This window comes from Monodon monoceros, unplaced genomic scaffold (assembly GCF_005190385.1).
Source record: "Monodon monoceros isolate NGI ecotype Baffin Bay Population unplaced genomic scaffold, NGI_Narwhal_1 Super_Scaffold_16, whole genome shotgun sequence".
Taxonomy (NCBI): domain Eukaryota; kingdom Metazoa; phylum Chordata; class Mammalia; order Artiodactyla; family Monodontidae; genus Monodon; species Monodon monoceros.
Genome location: NW_021703772.1, coordinates 9,105,116 through 9,121,340, shown reverse-complemented (window position 1 = coordinate 9,121,340; position 16,225 = coordinate 9,105,116). Strand labels below are relative to the sequence as shown.

Genomic DNA, 16,225 nt, shown 5'->3' with positions numbered 1-16,225 from the left:
ATAGTGATATGCCTTGGTTTGGTTCTTTTAAAATTCATTTCTCTAAGTCCTTTTTAAAAAATCCATGTCCTTCTACTCCCTGGTACATATCTCCTTAAATAATTCTCTTGATGTGGTCCTCCTCTACATTTCCTTGCACATCTTTCTTGACTCTAATTAGGTTGCTATTAGACCCCTAAATTAATCTTACTCTCCTATGTTGTCTTTCAAATTTATTCTTTTTTGTTCTTTTAATCTCTTCATTTAATTTTGTGGGAAATTTCCCCAACTTTATTTTACAACCATTTTAGTAAATCTTAGTAAATTTCCAAAAATCAATTTAAAAAAATATCTAATGCCACTATCTCTTTCTCTGACAGTTCTTTTTTCTTTGTAACCAGGGGTGCAATATGTATTCTCAAATCTCTCTAAAAATATTAGAGGTTTTGGAAGTTTCTCCTGTTTCCTACAATATCTCTGTTTCTCCTGGGGCAACTTTTTCTCTTTTTTAATGTTGTTCTTTCTTTCTGATATTGGAGACTTTCTTCAAATGTCTGCTGACCTGTGGTTATTTGCTTCTACTTAAGAGGAAGCTCTGGAAATCAATCAACGTGACTCACTAAATCAAAGAATAAAGAAGGAAAACGATATGAATAGCTCAATAGATGCATTTGATAATATTTAACATCTGTCCATGATAAAACTCTCAGCAAACTAGCAATAAACAGAAACTTCCTCAGTTGTGTGTGTGTGTGTGTATGACATCATACTTGATGGTGATACTAAATGCATTTTCTCTAACATTGGAAACAAGGCAAGGGATTCCATTCTCACCATTTCTCCTCAACATTGTATTTAAACTCTTAACCAGTGCAACAAGAAAGAAAAAAGAGGGCTTCCCTGGTGGTGCAGTGGTTGAGAGTCCGCCTGCCGGTGCAGGGGACACGGGTTCGTGCCCCTGTCTGGGAGGATCCCACATGCCGTGGAGCTGCTGGGCCCGTGAGCCATGGCCGCTGGGCCTGCGCATCCGGAGCCTGTGCCCCGCAACGGGAGAGGCCACAACGGTGAGAGGCCCGCGTATCGCAAAAAAAAAAAAAAAAAATGAGTTTTATTTGCTGATGACATGATTGTTTTTTCTATAAAATCCAAAGGAAATCTACAAATATATTACTAGAATACATGAATTTAGGAAGGTCATGAATACATGGTTAATGTTTCTGAAAATCAATTCTATGTTCATACAATTGTTAGAAATAATTTAAAAAGCAATATCATTTAAAGTAGCCCCCTCAAACAATAAAATAACTAAGAATAATTTTAATGAAAGAAGTGTATGACTTCTATACTGAAAGCTGTAAACACTTCTGGCAAGATTAAGGAAAAATAAATAAATGGATTAGAGCTCAATATTGTTAAGATGTCACTTTTCACCAAATTTATCAACAAATTCAATGCAAACCTTATAAAACTCTACAATGCGTCTCTTGTAGAAATTGACAAATCCAATTTAAAAAATATGTGGAAAAACAAAAGACCTAGAAAACCCAAGACAATATTTTCCTAATTGACTTCAAAACTTACTATAAGTTGTAGTATTCAAGTCAATATACTATTGGCACAAGGATAGACAAACAGATAAATAGTACAGCATAGAAAATCCAGAAATAGATCCATGCTTATACTGTAAATTACTTTTTGAATATTTTCATTAACTTGGGGAAGGCAAAGATTTCTTAAATAGTACACTGAAGTTATTAGCCACAGAAGAAAAAGATGATAGCTTAACCAGGTCAAAAGACATGGTCAAGAAAATGAAAGGCAAACCACAGAATGGGAAAAAATATTCATAATGCGTACATTAAACAAAACACTTGTTTCCATAATATATACAAACTCCTACACATCAGTAAATAATAAATGACAATCAATCTAATAACATAAATGGGCCAAAGGCTTGAAAAGACACTTCACAAAAGGAGATTATGAATTGCCAATAAGCATACAGAAGTGTGCTCAATATTATCAGTCATTAAAGAAATACAAATTAAAACTATATGGGATATCACATTATACATTATAGACTAAAATGGGTCAAACATAGACTTTGAAATACAGTTTGACAGGTTCTAAAACGATTAAACATATTCCTACACAATGACCCAACAATTCCACTCCTAGTTATTTACACAAGAGAAATTAAAACATCTTGCCACTAAAAAACTTGTACAAGAACAACAGCTTTATTCAAACTAGTCCCAAACTAGAATCCACCCAAGTGTCCATAAACAGGAAAATGAATAAACGGATTATGGTAGGTCCACACAATGGAATACCTTCAACAATAAAAAAGAACAAATTTCTGTTCATCCAACAACATGGATGATGAGCAAAAGAAGTCAGACACAAAGCACATGTGTTGTATTATTTTCATGTATATGGAATCCAGGAACAGGCAAAATTAACATATGGCGACAGAAAGGACAGCAATGTTTCCCTCTGAGAGGCTGCCTGGGCACAAGTGGTCAGGAGGCAAGTTGAGGGGTGAAGGGTGTGTTGTTCTGTTCTTCATTTTTCAAATAACACAACAGTTTTCAGCACCATGTCTCCCTTGTGATCTCCACTGCTTCTCCAGGTGCTGCAGGGTACACTGGTTGCTTCTCTGACCTCTGGGAGCATCCTCCACCTACAACAGTAATTAGTGATCCTCTGACCAGTTTTTGTCTTATAGATTTCGGTAGTAATCTCTCATCTGCTCATTGCCCCCTGACATTCTCCTCGTCATTGTGAATCCAATCCCTTCATTAGCATTTTAGTGGGGGGGAGGGGAGATAATAAAAGAGAAGACAAATGATCCTCTTCAATCTGCAGTCTTTAATCAGAAACTTCTTTATGCAGAATTCAACAAAATAATGTGTCATTTCTTTGATGGTTTTGGGTACTGGTAAGTGACAATAATTTTCTTCTGGTTTGACAAAGAATCCTAATGTCTTCATAACTCTTATGAATACAAAATGTTGATTAAAACATTATCAGAGCAATAAAATAATCACCTAAGAACCAGAATTAAAGGCTGAGGTTTAAAATTACTATCACAGAAAATAGCAGCAATTTCTGAAATTCAGATGTCTAGAAAGATTCACTATATAAAACAATAACACAGAAAGATTTATACTAACACAAAGTAGAAGTCCCGGAAGAAATGACTGATAGTCTTGTGAATTTCTCAGTTTATCCGTATCATATTCTTAACCACATCTTATCATTTATGAACTAGTTTTATAATACAAGATGGTATTTCTCTTAACAGTTATAGATCAGAGGAGGGGACATCTTGTTTTATTTTCTCTTAGTTATTAATTAACAAACATTTTTCAAGGTTAGATTTTTTATTCCATTGTTTTCATTCCTCTGTTTATTCCACCTTGATTTTGTACAAATTTAAAATTTTTTTAATTAAAAAATATACCAGATAAGGGGAGATATCTTTACAATGGTTTTAATTGGGACAGACTGGAATGGACTTTTTCAGTCCTGTGCTTCAGTCTTTCTTAACCTCCTCACTTTCTTCAATTATATCATTGTTTGTTGTTTCAATTCCATTTATTCTGGTCTCTACTGAAACCACTTATTTTATATATGTTGGTTCTTTACAACCTATCCTTTATATATAAAATGTTACAGCCTCCACAAGCATCTTGGAATATTGATGACCGTTTTCACATGGTATTCTTCCTCCCTAGGATATCCATAGAAAATCAGAACACAGACGACAGGCTTATCTTTGAGACTGTATTCAGGCACTTCAAAAGACATAAAGTGGAGATTTCAACTGCAATAAAAAAGACGTTTCCTTTCTTTGAGGGTCTTCGTGACCGTGAACTCATCACCAATAAATTGTATGAAGTAAGTGAGGTTTATTATGTCACAATCTGGTAAACTAGCCCCATACTAAGTTATGCTTCGATAACCTGAACACAGAAGTAAGGGCACAAGTAGCTAACTGAGGAGTTTCCTATGAGAAGAAGACCTTTTCAAGTATTTTTGCAATTGTTCAAGTATTGTGATAAGCTAAAAAAGGAGAGAGAGAGTAGAAACAGGCATCACTGGAGACAGTCCTGCTTCTAACTGAAGGGATGGTGCGCATGGTGACCACTGGCATCAAGGTGAGTAGCACTGGAGACAGGCTGCATCAGAAGCAGGTGTGCTCCACAGATGTTTAATTCCTTGTAGGAATGCACACAGTAGAGCATAAACTAAGAATTAAAAGAATTTTAATGAATTGATGAATAATTTAAATGAGATGATTTAATGAAATAATAATTGACACAGCATTTCTTTTCAATGAACTTCAATTTAAATAGTTAGATCTGAGAACATTAAAACCCACAGGGAATTGATGTCCTGTTAGGACAAATTTGGGGGTATATGCTTGCTATTCTTTCTCCAATGGTTTTTTTTCGGGGGGGGAATCTTTTTTTTTCCATTTATTTACTTATTTTATTTATGCTATTTCTGGAGTCTTGGAATTTGGGTTAATTTTAGCAATAGGTGTTGTTGGAGCTACAGAGATGCAAGTCTTCTCCTTGCCCTACAAATATGCTTTCCCTGTGGTCAAGTTCACAAATGGGGAAACTGTCACCTGCCTTCCTTGAGCCCTTCCACGCCAAGTCAGTCTTGGTGAAGGGGCAGGAGTTGTCCAGTCAACAGGATAGCTGCTCATCACCTGCCTTGTCTATTCCTAAAACATTTGACGAAGCTCTTAGAAGCCTACATATCCATTAACTTTGAACCCAATTTTATTCTTCAGAATTTCTCCTTCTTACATCTAATGTAAATGAGGGTGGGGAGATCAGATTCACAAATGGGGATTTCTAAGGAGAAAGGATTTACTGTTCCACTTGGTAGCCATACAAATACACAGAAATTCTAAACCTTTATGTGAAAAGATACATATGTATGGAAATTGGAATACATTAACCATAAAATCTCTTTCTAGGACTCTTCTGTAACGTGGAAGTCTGTATTTATATTTTCTCCATTCAATATTTTCTAGGACTGTCAAGATTCTTGTAGAAACCTGGTCCCTGTATCGAGGGTGGTTTACAATGTTCTCAGTGAGCTGGAGAAGACATTTGACTTGTCGCTTCTGGAAGCTGTGTTCAGTGAGGTCAACCGGCAGGAATATCCTGATTTAAATCACATTTATGAAAGCTTTGTAAAAGGTAATTAGCTTATTATCTACCTTTTGATGTTCAAGGCCAATTTTGTTCAACAAGTATATATTGAGCTTATACCACGAGCCATACGTGGTGCTGGGTAGTGGGGATATAACAGTTAACAAAACACATACCATGAGCCTTATTGAAGCTCACGTTATAATGGCTACAGTACAACACCAACCTGGAGCTCTGCTTAACTAGGCATTTAGACTCACAGGACAACCAGAGCCACAGGGGCATCCAATTTAGATAGAAGGACAAATGGCAGGGCAGCAGCGGCCTACACAGCAGCCCACTGAGTTCACTACTACCCACCTCAAGCTTAGCTGTGGGTGCAGGATCTATCCTGGCTTGGCAACACCAGATCAGTGGGAGTCAGTATCCCAACAACCCCAGAATCATAACTTTTAGGGACCCCTAGAGGGACAAGCTGAGTTACAAGAATCACCACGTTGAAGGAAGACCCGAGAACAGTCCATAGATCCCAGTCCACATGTAATTTACCAGCCGCAGGTCATTTTAAGCCCTAAACCCGGGGTTGGCTTAGTAACACAGAAGAAAGGCCACTTTCACCAGATTTCCAGAGTAATGAGCAAGAAAGCTGACTCAATATCAAATCTGCCCTTGAAGGAAAAATGGTGTTTCACTTTTTCTCCTCAAATAATCACAAAAGCTCTTCTCTTCCAGGAACTGTTTTTGGTGCTATACAAAACTAAATCTTGACTTTTTCCTGCGAAGGCATAATTTATACTTTTTAAATGCTGGGGCGACTCACACCTACACTTGCTGCCATCCACCTGCCCCCGGGGGAGGCCGCTGCTGCCGCCTCCTGGACTCTGCTGTCCCTGAGAGCTCGGGTCAGCGGCCAAAGTTAGAGGCTGGGGACTGTGACCAGGGCGTGACATCTCTCCTATTGCCAGGTCCCCAACTCCATCTCATGTGCTGAAGCCCCCAGCGCCTGCCCACAGGCCTCCTTCAACTCTTCTGGGCTTTGGGCCATTGTTCTCCTCACACCTTCCGCCTGGTTTTGCTGAGGCTTGAAGCCCATGTCCTGGGGAAGACAAAGCAGCCATGGCTCTCACAGTCCTGTCCATCTCACCCCCTCGAAGACACTGTCCCAGGAGGTGCTCCTGCCATCAGCTCTGGGGCAGCCCGGGCTCCACTGCCTCCCCTGGTGTCTCCTCCCCGGACTCCTGGCAGGGACCCACCCCCTAGGCTCCCTGGTTTATTTCCTTCCTCCTACCCTTGCTGGGTCACCTAGCTGCAGGGGCCCTGGGCTGGTGTCCTGGCCTCTCCTTGTTGGGGCAGCCTCCTGGGTCCCTGGTCCAGGAGTCGTGGGGACGTCCTGCGGTGCTGCCACAGGCACTCCCTGCTTGCGGCTTCAGAGTGTCCTTCTTTCTGGGATCTGGACCACTAGGGGAACCCTGTCTAGTAACCCCACCACACGTGTCAGCCCCTCTGCTTGGTCTCTTTTGGAACCGCTCATCCTCCCCAACACAATTAAGCCCAACCCTCGTCTTATCTAGTCCCATCTTTATTTTTATTTCTTTTTAATATTTATTTATTTATTTGGCTGCACCAGATCTTAGTTGTGGCACGCTGGATCTTTGAGGCAGCATGCAGGCTCTTTTAGTTGCAGAATGCAGGTTCTTAGTTGCGGCACGCGGATCTAGCTCCCTGACCAGGGATGGGAACCTGGGCCCTCTGCATTGGGAGCTCAGAGTCTTCACCGCTGGACCACCAGGGACGTCCCTAGTCCCATCCTTCTGGCTCTTGGGCTCTCCCTTTTATGCACACGGATCTCTTTAGGATCCTACCCCTTCTCCAGAGGAAATCTCTCTGCTTCTTCCTTGCAGTTTGAACAGTTCAGTAAACACATTGCACTTTCCTTATTTATCTTGACATGTGCTTCCCCCACGATGTGAGGATTATTTTACGTAACTGACAGGATCAGGATGTTTCCACGACTCCTTTATCCTTACATACAAGTGGCTCAGTTCTGGGTGTGGAACATGACAGTTCCCTTGCTGGGGCTTCTCTTCTGTCCAAGGATGATGGGGGAACTTTACCATGAAGATTGGGACCCGCTGAGCTCTGAGTGACCCGAGGGCTAGGAATTTCTAAATTTGTAATTTTGAGATGATGTTCCTGGTCTCTGGCGGAGATCTCTAATTGTCTTCTTCTCTGTCCCTCTCTTCAGCAATCCACGAGAAAAATAATCATGAAGAAAGCAATGAAGAAGAGAGGGAGGAGAGGCCTATTCTCCCACTAAGCCTTGAGCAAGGTGATTGAGACAAATACAAAAGCGATTCCCATCTGCTAAGAGGAAAAGGAGAAGGGGAGGTGGGAGTCCGAGTCCTGAGCAAACACTGAGAATCAGGGAAGAAATGTTGAAGGACCATGGAGAAGGTGGCGAGGGGTGTCTATATGAGCATCTAACCAGAGGCTGAGTCCTGGAGAAGTAGCTGTGACAAGAGATTGTTGGCCCAAATACCAAGACAAAGGAAGAGGAACCCAGGGTGTCACTAACCAGATTTAAAGAGAATGACTACCTGGAAGTAATTGTGATTTAGAAAGACTCCTGTAGGAGAAGATCAGTGTAAAGGCGTGAAGGGCTAAGGACTATGGGCCCAAGGTCAACGTCAAAGAGGAGACCCTTGATGACGGCAGAAGAAGGGACTGATTTAAACGTGGGGGATATTGTTCAAGAGCAGGAATGTTCAAGGAGAAAGGCAGTCATACAGAGACAGAAGCGAGGAAGTGGTAGAGACGTGGAGGAGAGGATGTGGGTATTTGAGAGACAGAGAGGCAGAAAAAGAAGAAATGAAAGGAGAAAGGGGTCAGGGACACAACAAAAACAGCCAAGTTATTAACAGCTCACTTGATTGAACGTTTATTCTGGCAGCTGTGGGATTAGTGCCATTGGATGATATCACTTATGTGCCCATTTTGCAGATAAGGAAGCTGAAATCTAGATAGACCATGTAAATAGTTGTCCTGGGGTCAATGAGCAGCGATGGACCCAGGCATTCTGAACCCAGAGCCTGTGTTTGCAACCCTGGATACTACCTGGTAACCTAATGGAAAAGACAGAACCATGAAAAAAAAAAAAATAGGGAAAGATACTGAAAAAGAATCCCAAGGGCTGGAGAAAGTGGAGAATCAGACACTGAATCCTCATGGAAAGGCCAACAAGACCTGCACAGGGAGGGAGTGGAGTAAGAGGGAGTGGGGAAGAGGCAGCAGAACTTTGCAGGAAGTAAGGGAAGGCCACCAGTCAGGGGCAGCTCTGGAGACAAAGGCAAGTTCACTATGACCGTGGGAGTCAAGATAAGCCATCACTAGTTACTGAATGGCTGGTGGAGGTCACCCAGTGAGATGGCCTGGCCGAGGCATTCTCAGCCAGGGTGCCACTGACCTGTCTTCCAGTCTATGGACTGGAGTTTGACTACAAGAGTTGGATGAGATCCACCAGGTCCAGATGGTCTCTGTATTGATATCTGCAGGGGCTCTTAAACTTCTTATCTATAAAAAAGGGATTAGGGGAGGTTGGCACAGCCCATACTTCAATATCTGAGATAAACTTTTAATTTTCCCCCCTAGGAACTTGGGAAAACTCCTGTCAAGGCCGGACTTGGCGTTCCAGAGAGTCCTCATCTTACGATGGTCTGTTCTTGACTCTGTTCTATGATCCTTTGCTGCTTGTGTCCCATTCTGGACAGTTCTGGGGGTGGAGTGGCTGCTGCTTTGTATCAAAAAATTGTCAGTCTTTGCATCTGCAATTTCTCCGAGGATTTAGATAACAGAGTCTTCGTACTCTGAGTTGCCTGGGAGGGTGGCTCCTTCCACGCTCCTTAAACGCACTTGCTGCCAGTCCCTGAAGGCTCTGGGCCTGGACCTTTTGCCCAGGTGCCTGGCTTCACAGTTTTCTGCTCTGTCCTGCTTGATCAGGCAGCGACCTCAGTGCTTTGATGTCATGTGCAGCAGTGGCCAGTGCTGCGGCCACAGTGGCGGGGGAGCAGGTGATGAGCGCTCCTCAGGGGACAGGGGACCTCCCCTGCCGGGTCCCTCCCCCAGGGCCATGGACACCAACTGCCTCCCGTGCAAACCCTCTCCCTCCATCCCTGGAGCAGAGGCCAGGAGCTGCCCTCCAAACACCAGGCAGGCGTCCGAAAGAAACCTTTGGTACTTTAGCAACCAATAACCACGGCTTACAGCGCTTGACCTCCATTAGCCCATAACACTGCTAATAGTGTTATTATTTAAAATATTATTATTTCCCTGAGTCTCAGTGTTCTCATTTGTAATGTAGGGATCATCATACCTATCTGTCATGAGGCAATGAAATGGAACAATGATGAAAATGCATTACCCAGAATGACTAGGTATTCAGCACGTGTTTGATCCTGAGTAAAAAATACTGGTACAAACAAATATATTGTTAATCTAAAACATAATCATAATGATTTGATTTTTCCGATCACAGTATACTGTATACTGATGCAGCTAACCGTTTATTTAATCTTCCCTCAAACCTGAAAATGAGGTATATATTACCCTTGTTTTTCAGAGGAAAAAGTATCAGCTTAGAGAGTTTGGTTATTTGCACAAGTTCACCCAACTGAGAATTGGGATTGAACTCTGCTGTGAATAGTGTCACAGCAGGAATTCAGGTGCCCACGGCCTAGCTTCAAATTCTACCTCGCGATCTTAGGGAAGTGACTACCTCTTTTTGTCCCTCAGTTTCAACATCTTTAAAAAGGACATGATAATAGTACCTACTTCAGAGGGTGCTGGATTTTAAACAAGTCATATCATGTAAAGCATTCACAATCATGCCTGGGGGTTCATCAGTGTTCCATGCATTTGTTATCATTACTACATTTAATTATCATCATTATTTGTATCTGGTGCCAGAGTCTAAGCTTTTAACCATTATAGTAAACTTTGGGATTTTCTTCTCTCACAGATGTCCGTTGGATTTACTGATTCCCCAGGCTGGAAAAGCAGTGATAAAAGCAATACCAACTTCTGGCCCAGGAAGATAAATTGAGGGTCATAGTTTCCCCATGCTTAGAGCACACTAGTCTATAATAAATTATAAATCTTTATTCCATGACTCTCCTTAGAAATTAAGGAACATAGAAGAGTCTCAGGGAACTTCCCACAATATGAAAGGCTCTTATTATGTAGCTTCCAGTCGGGATGTGTTATTTAAGAAAGAATGTTCTAAATTAGTAATACATTTTTAGAAAAGAAAAAACTTTCAGAGTGATTTCTGAAAACACAGTTATACTTTTACCAAATCACACTTATCCAGAAAGTTAACATTTTAAAATACCCCAAAATGTATGAATACATATTAGCCATTCATCTATTCGTACAGCTGGTGGGAACAGGAAGGGGTGAGTGGATGGAACTGCGACGAGTAAGGAGCAGAGAGAAGGGATTCTACATGTGTGTGTGTGGCGGGGGGTGGGGGGGGAGTGGAGGGAGGAGGCAATGAAATTCTTTAAAACTCACAGTGTGGTCTGGGGGCAACCCTGCCAGGAAGTGGAATCCCAGAGCATCTCAGTGATGGCGAGCAATGAATATAAAGAGAGAAACTTCAACCTAGGACCCAAATGATACACAACAGGCCACCAATAAGTGTGTCCAAGAGTGTGACCCAACAAGTACGGCGGGCTGTGACATGCACAGGGACAGGAAGGGCTGTGTCTCATGCCCACCAGGATGTGGCACAAAGCATGCACCAGGGCCCACGTTCTATATTAAAACCTTGGGAAATAATTTTAAATCATGCTTTACGTAAATTACTTTGTTTAGAAAAGCACTAAATGAGAAAAATCCACACTGCACTGAAAAATATGTCTATGTATTCATACATTATTGAGGCCGGTGGGAACAGAGTGGGATGGGTCGATGGAATCAATAATGAGCAGAGAAGGTTTGCCATGGGGGAAGGGTGTGTGTGCTGGTCCTGGGTGGTTTACCCAGGGCCTCATTCCTTACCCTCCCCTGCTCTTCTCTGCCCTCTCTCTCTGGCCACTTGCCCCTGTGGACTTGCTTGCCAGCTCCCCTTGCTGCTGGCTCCCCGCTGGGTTCCTAATGTGGGAGACACTAGCAAGAGAGTGGGAATAAGGGAGAAGCCAGGTGTTGCCCCACCACTATCTCCAGTAGCGATTCTAGGAGTGGCTGCATCACAGCCTTGACTCCACCTTCCACCAGGCAGGCCAGCCACGGTCCAGCTTCTGCCTACTCCGTGACCTCAGCCCATGAGCCCACCCTCCGTCCCTCCCATAGCTTTCTGTTGACTGTGCTTCAGGTTGCTGCATTCTTCCACTTGATCTTCTCTGCTCTTCCATTCACCAAGTAACCAATCCCTGGATTAAATTTCCTCTGCTTTAAAAGCTTAAAGTGGTTTGTATTTTCCTGTTGGACGCTGATTGATGCCAGAGGAAAACAAAGTATGATGAATCAAAACATGATTTAGGTACGACCTCACCTGAAAATGCACTCTCGGATCACCTCTGTGAAACAGAACAGATAAATGCAAAGAGGAAAGATACAACCAGTGACCAAAACGATGCACTAGAAAGCCAACAAGCAAATGAACAATGTGCCCAAGAGTCTGAACCAGCAGGTAAGACTGGCTGGGTTTGTGTGAGTGTGGAATGGCCAAGAGGTCCTGACTAGTGGCAGAGAAGGAAGTAATGCACCACTCAAGGATACATCTATTAACAAAGAAGGGGAAAATCACACAGATACACAGAGGGCAGGAATGGGGCCTGATATATTGATGGGAGAGACCTGGAGGAAGAAAGTGAGAAAGGAAAAACTAAGAGACAGAAGGCGAAGAGTTGCAGAGCCCCACCAGGGAAGAGAGACAGAAACAAAAGTCGAACAAGTCAGGGAGAGATCGGCTCCAGAATAAATGAAACATGGCACTTTCACGGGGTGAAGGTGGCAATATATGCAGACAGGCTATAAGTAGAAACATAAGAAGGAAAGAGAAGTCAGATGAAATGCAAGAAAATGGAAACAGGGCAAAGCAAGTCTCTGTGGTCTTTTTTATCTTCAGAGTCCTGCGAACAAGTACCTATCCAATCATATAATGGTGATGCAAGAAAAGAGACACCCAGCCCATTGCCTTATGAGGAAGAAAGTAATTACTTACCAATTTTCTAATTACATCTTTGTTTTTCTATGAGAGTAAATGCTCTCCTTTGTTCTCCCATACTAATATACCCCTTCCCAATCCTAACACTGTCCAAGACACACAGCCTTCTCCACAACCTCTGGCTGATTTTAGCAGGTGTAAGTTGCAAGGGAGAAGGAGAGCTGAGCTCTTTAGTGGATGGGGTGTCCCTGAGAAGAGAATGCAAAGAGGAAGAATAGGAAAAGGTGGACTGTGGAGCACCAAATAACAAAGTACAAGAGTGAGATAGATTTTAGATAAATTGACATGGAATCAAAATAATGCCATGTTGTGGAGTTGATGAAAAGAAATAAGTTGCAACTTCCTTTTCAGAGGTTATAACAGAAACATGTAAATCATGTAAGATGTTGCAGGTCAGATTTGCAAGTAAGGAAGCCCAGGTGAAGGGCCTTTTAGAAGGAAGTGGCAGGTAGAGGGATGTGGTTTGTTGGACAATGGCACACAGGGAGAACTTTGGTGATGATTTGAATGCTTAAATGAGGAAAATATATAGAAAGACAAAATTGATATAGAGGAGACATACGCAGGTCATAATTATAATTAAGAAACAGGGATAGAGTAGGAGAAAGTAGGAAACGTAACAGAGAATGGATACATTGAAAAAGCAGGTACGGGACAGCAGGGTCAGGTCTAGGGTGAGACCCTGGGGCACATATAAGGGTTATCTTACCCTTGGCACCTTGGTGTGCCCTAGGCACATCCTTTGCCTGGTCCTAGACCCTGCTGGACCCTGGGGACAGTGATTACAAATGTAGAGGAAAAGAGATGAATAGAGAAAGATACAGATGAAAAAGAATACCAATAAATAGAAAAATGGGGGTAGGAGAGGCACAAAGAGAATAACTTAAAGGACAATTAATTAAAAATTGGTAAAGAGTGGGCCAAACAGAGAGAGGAGACAAATCAAGACATTGCCCCATTTGAGAGACAGTCATCAAAAAAGAAGACACAAGGGACTGTTCCTAATACCATTGAGAAGGTTAAGGTATTTGCAATGATCAGAATAGCCCTGTAAACCCCTCAGATAAAAATAGGCCTCTCCTCAGGCATCTCACCCTCCCCATGGTTTCAGTACCATCCATCATCTATTGATTCCTAAATGTACATCTCCAGCCACACCTGATCTCTAGACTCATTCCTCCAAGTGCTTGAAGATCTGTATTCAAAGATCTGATGGACATCTCTATTTGGAAGTGGTATCAGTTATTTACTGCTGTATAAAAAAATAGTCCCAAAACTTAGTGGATTAAGCCAACCATGGTTTTGTCACTTCTGTCAATCCTAACGTTACACATAGCCTATGACTCAGCAGTTACATTCCTCAACAGATCAACGGAAATGCATGTTATCTCCATCAAAACACACACAAAAGAGTGTTCATCATAGCATCATTCATAGTATTCTAAAGCTTGAGCCAGCAAAAATGGATATTTTATGGTTTTATTTTTTAATGGATAATTTCTATAAAGGAATATTATATAGTGGTGAAGATAAATATACGAAATGGATACAGATGACTATCACACACATGTTGACTAAAGAAGCCAAATCCACCCCTGCCCCTGAAAAGTCAGAGGGACAGAGAGAGAGAGCAAGAGTGAATGATTCCACTTGTATAAATTTGTATAAATTTTGAACTAGTAAAATCAATCATCTGTGGTATTAAAAGTGTCAAAGTGGTGGTTAACTTGAGCAAGATACACCTGGACAGTTAGTGGGGCATCTCTAAGAGGTTTCTGGAGTGTTAGTAATCTCCTATTACTTGACCAAAGTGATGGTTACCCAGATATGCTTGTTCTGTGATAATTCAAAATTTATGATTTATGCATTTTTATCTATGGGTTATACTGAAATTGTGATTTTTATTTTTGAAAAGCGAAAAATCATCAAAAGATGAGAAAAGTAAGTGAAAAGAAAGTAAAAACAAACCTGAGAATTGAGAGAGACACAAAGACAGGGACAGAGTTGAACAGCAGCAAGGAGAAGGGTCGGGGTGAAGCCTCCCTCCTGCAGTGGAATTACAAGGAGAAGGCTGTTAATGCTAATGAACAGTGCTTACTACCTTTTGGAGTGACAAATTAAAATTCTTCATTCATTACAATTTGATCCAGATGCAAATCTACCCAACCATGGATTTGAAATCAATTCCTGTTCTGTCCTTCTGGTGGATATAAAGAAGGAAAAGCCATTTTTTAACCCCGAAGTTGAATGGCAAACCCAAGCAAGGACTGACTGTAACCAGGCACCTGATGTAATAGGTAAGGCTGACACAATGTGGAGCAGGAATCACAGGAACAGGGCAAGAGGCTGAGGCAGGTCAGAGGCTGGTGGCCACGGACAGAGGCAGGAAGGGGAGGGAACCAGTGCCCTGTGCAGTGAGTTTAGCAGAAGAGATTCCCCAGGAACTGGAAAAATATCAAAAGACAAAAGGGGTAAATAATAAGTACTGATGTCCAAGAGACAATTTCTAAAGCAAGAGAGGAAAGTATGGGGGTACAAATAAAGAAAAGGGAAAAAATCAGAGACCCAAGGTATTCAAGAGAGGAGATGGAAAAGAAACACATGAAGACAAAGCGAGGTATAAAGAGATACCACCCCCAGAAAGAGAGGCATAAGTAGGGAAAACTGGCCAAGCCAAGAGGAAGGTAAAGAAATAAAATAAGAATGAAAGAAAGAGGTAGAATGAAGCAGAGGGTCAGAGGTAGATTGAGGGTGGTGGTAAGAGGTAGAATGAGGGTGAGGGAAGAAGAGTGTTGGCAGAATGGGCAAAGCTGCCCTCTGTGAATATCATCACGTTTTGTGCAGGACCTGGAGAGACCTGCAGGTCACACACATTCAAGCACAGGTCACGGTGCCTTGAGTTAACTTAGCTTCTAGACCTTCCTAGTGCTCTCATTCTGAGGTTTCCTGCGGTGTGGGCTCCACCCTGAGATCCTAAGTGGTTTTGTTCCTCTGTGCAGTGATCAGCAGTGAGGACTCCGCAGAATCCAGCGATGGAGACGTGTCCCCAGAGCCCTCCACATCAGCACTGAGAAAGGCGTCTGGTAAGGAAGTGGGAGAGCAAGGCCTAGGCTGCAGGAACCTGAACTAGAGTCACTGTTTCCTGAGCATCTTATTCTGAGCCCCTTCTGTAGCGTGGTTCCAGTTTACTCTGGAATCCTATTCTCTGTCTTTTTTTCCTGGACTTTTATGGGAAATGCAGAGAGATGTGAAATCTATATCTGGGGATGAGACCTATTAACTATAGGGTCCCATTAATAAATATATGTACCCTATATTGATTATATAGTAGAAATAGGCCAGCAAAGTAATGAGTGTGTTTAAAACTACTAGCTGTGGGCTTCCCTGGTGGCACAGTGGTTAAGAATCCGCCTGCCAATTCAGGGGACATGGGTTCGAGCCCTGGTCTGGGAAGATCCCACATGCCGCGGAGCAACTAAGCCCGTGCGCCACAGCTGCTGAGCCTGCGCTCTAGAGCTCGCATGCCACAACTACTGAGCCCATGTGCCACAACTACTGAGCCCGTGTGCCTAGATCCCGTGCTCCACAGCAAGAGAAGCCACCGCGATGAGAGGCCCGTGCACCGCAACAAAGAGTAGCCCCCACTCGTCGCAACTAGAGAAAGCCTGCGCGCAGCCAAAAAAAAAACCCTACTAGTTGCTATGCCTATGAAGTGGTGGATTTATGCAGTGATTTCTGCAAAGAACAGAAAGCTAAATACGGTTGGCAATGCGTGGGTTAAGGGCACCAACCTCCAGTGCAGTCAAAAATCTGCCTATAACTTAAGAGTCAGCCCTCCCTACACGCA

At 42.5% G+C, this 16,225-nt stretch overlaps 1 protein-coding gene across 4 annotated transcripts in view; it reads left to right on the top strand.

Annotated features, from left to right (window-relative positions):
* The window catches only part of SP100 (SP100 nuclear antigen), an 85,184-nt gene that overhangs the window by 31,046 nt on the left and 37,913 nt on the right, over nucleotides 1–16,225 (top strand). For 3 of the 4 annotated variants that reach the window (XR_003793823.1, XM_029224520.1, XM_029224523.1), the window contains exons 2-9: nucleotides 3,720–3,882; nucleotides 5,033–5,201; nucleotides 7,399–7,482; nucleotides 8,802–8,864; nucleotides 11,692–11,841; nucleotides 12,280–12,363; nucleotides 14,529–14,675; nucleotides 15,378–15,461. Coding sequence is in view for 3 of the 4 variants with exons in the window: in XM_029224520.1 (XP_029080353.1) it covers nucleotides 3,720–3,882; nucleotides 5,033–5,201; nucleotides 7,399–7,482; nucleotides 8,802–8,864; nucleotides 11,692–11,841; nucleotides 12,280–12,363; nucleotides 14,529–14,675; nucleotides 15,378–15,461 (944 nt within the window). In the remaining variant the exon portion in view is untranslated. The remainder of the gene's footprint in view (nucleotides 1–3,719; nucleotides 3,883–5,032; nucleotides 5,202–7,398; nucleotides 7,483–8,801; nucleotides 8,865–11,691; nucleotides 11,842–12,279; nucleotides 12,364–14,528; nucleotides 14,676–15,377; nucleotides 15,462–16,225) is intronic. The other variant, XM_029224521.1, reaches the window with a different exon arrangement.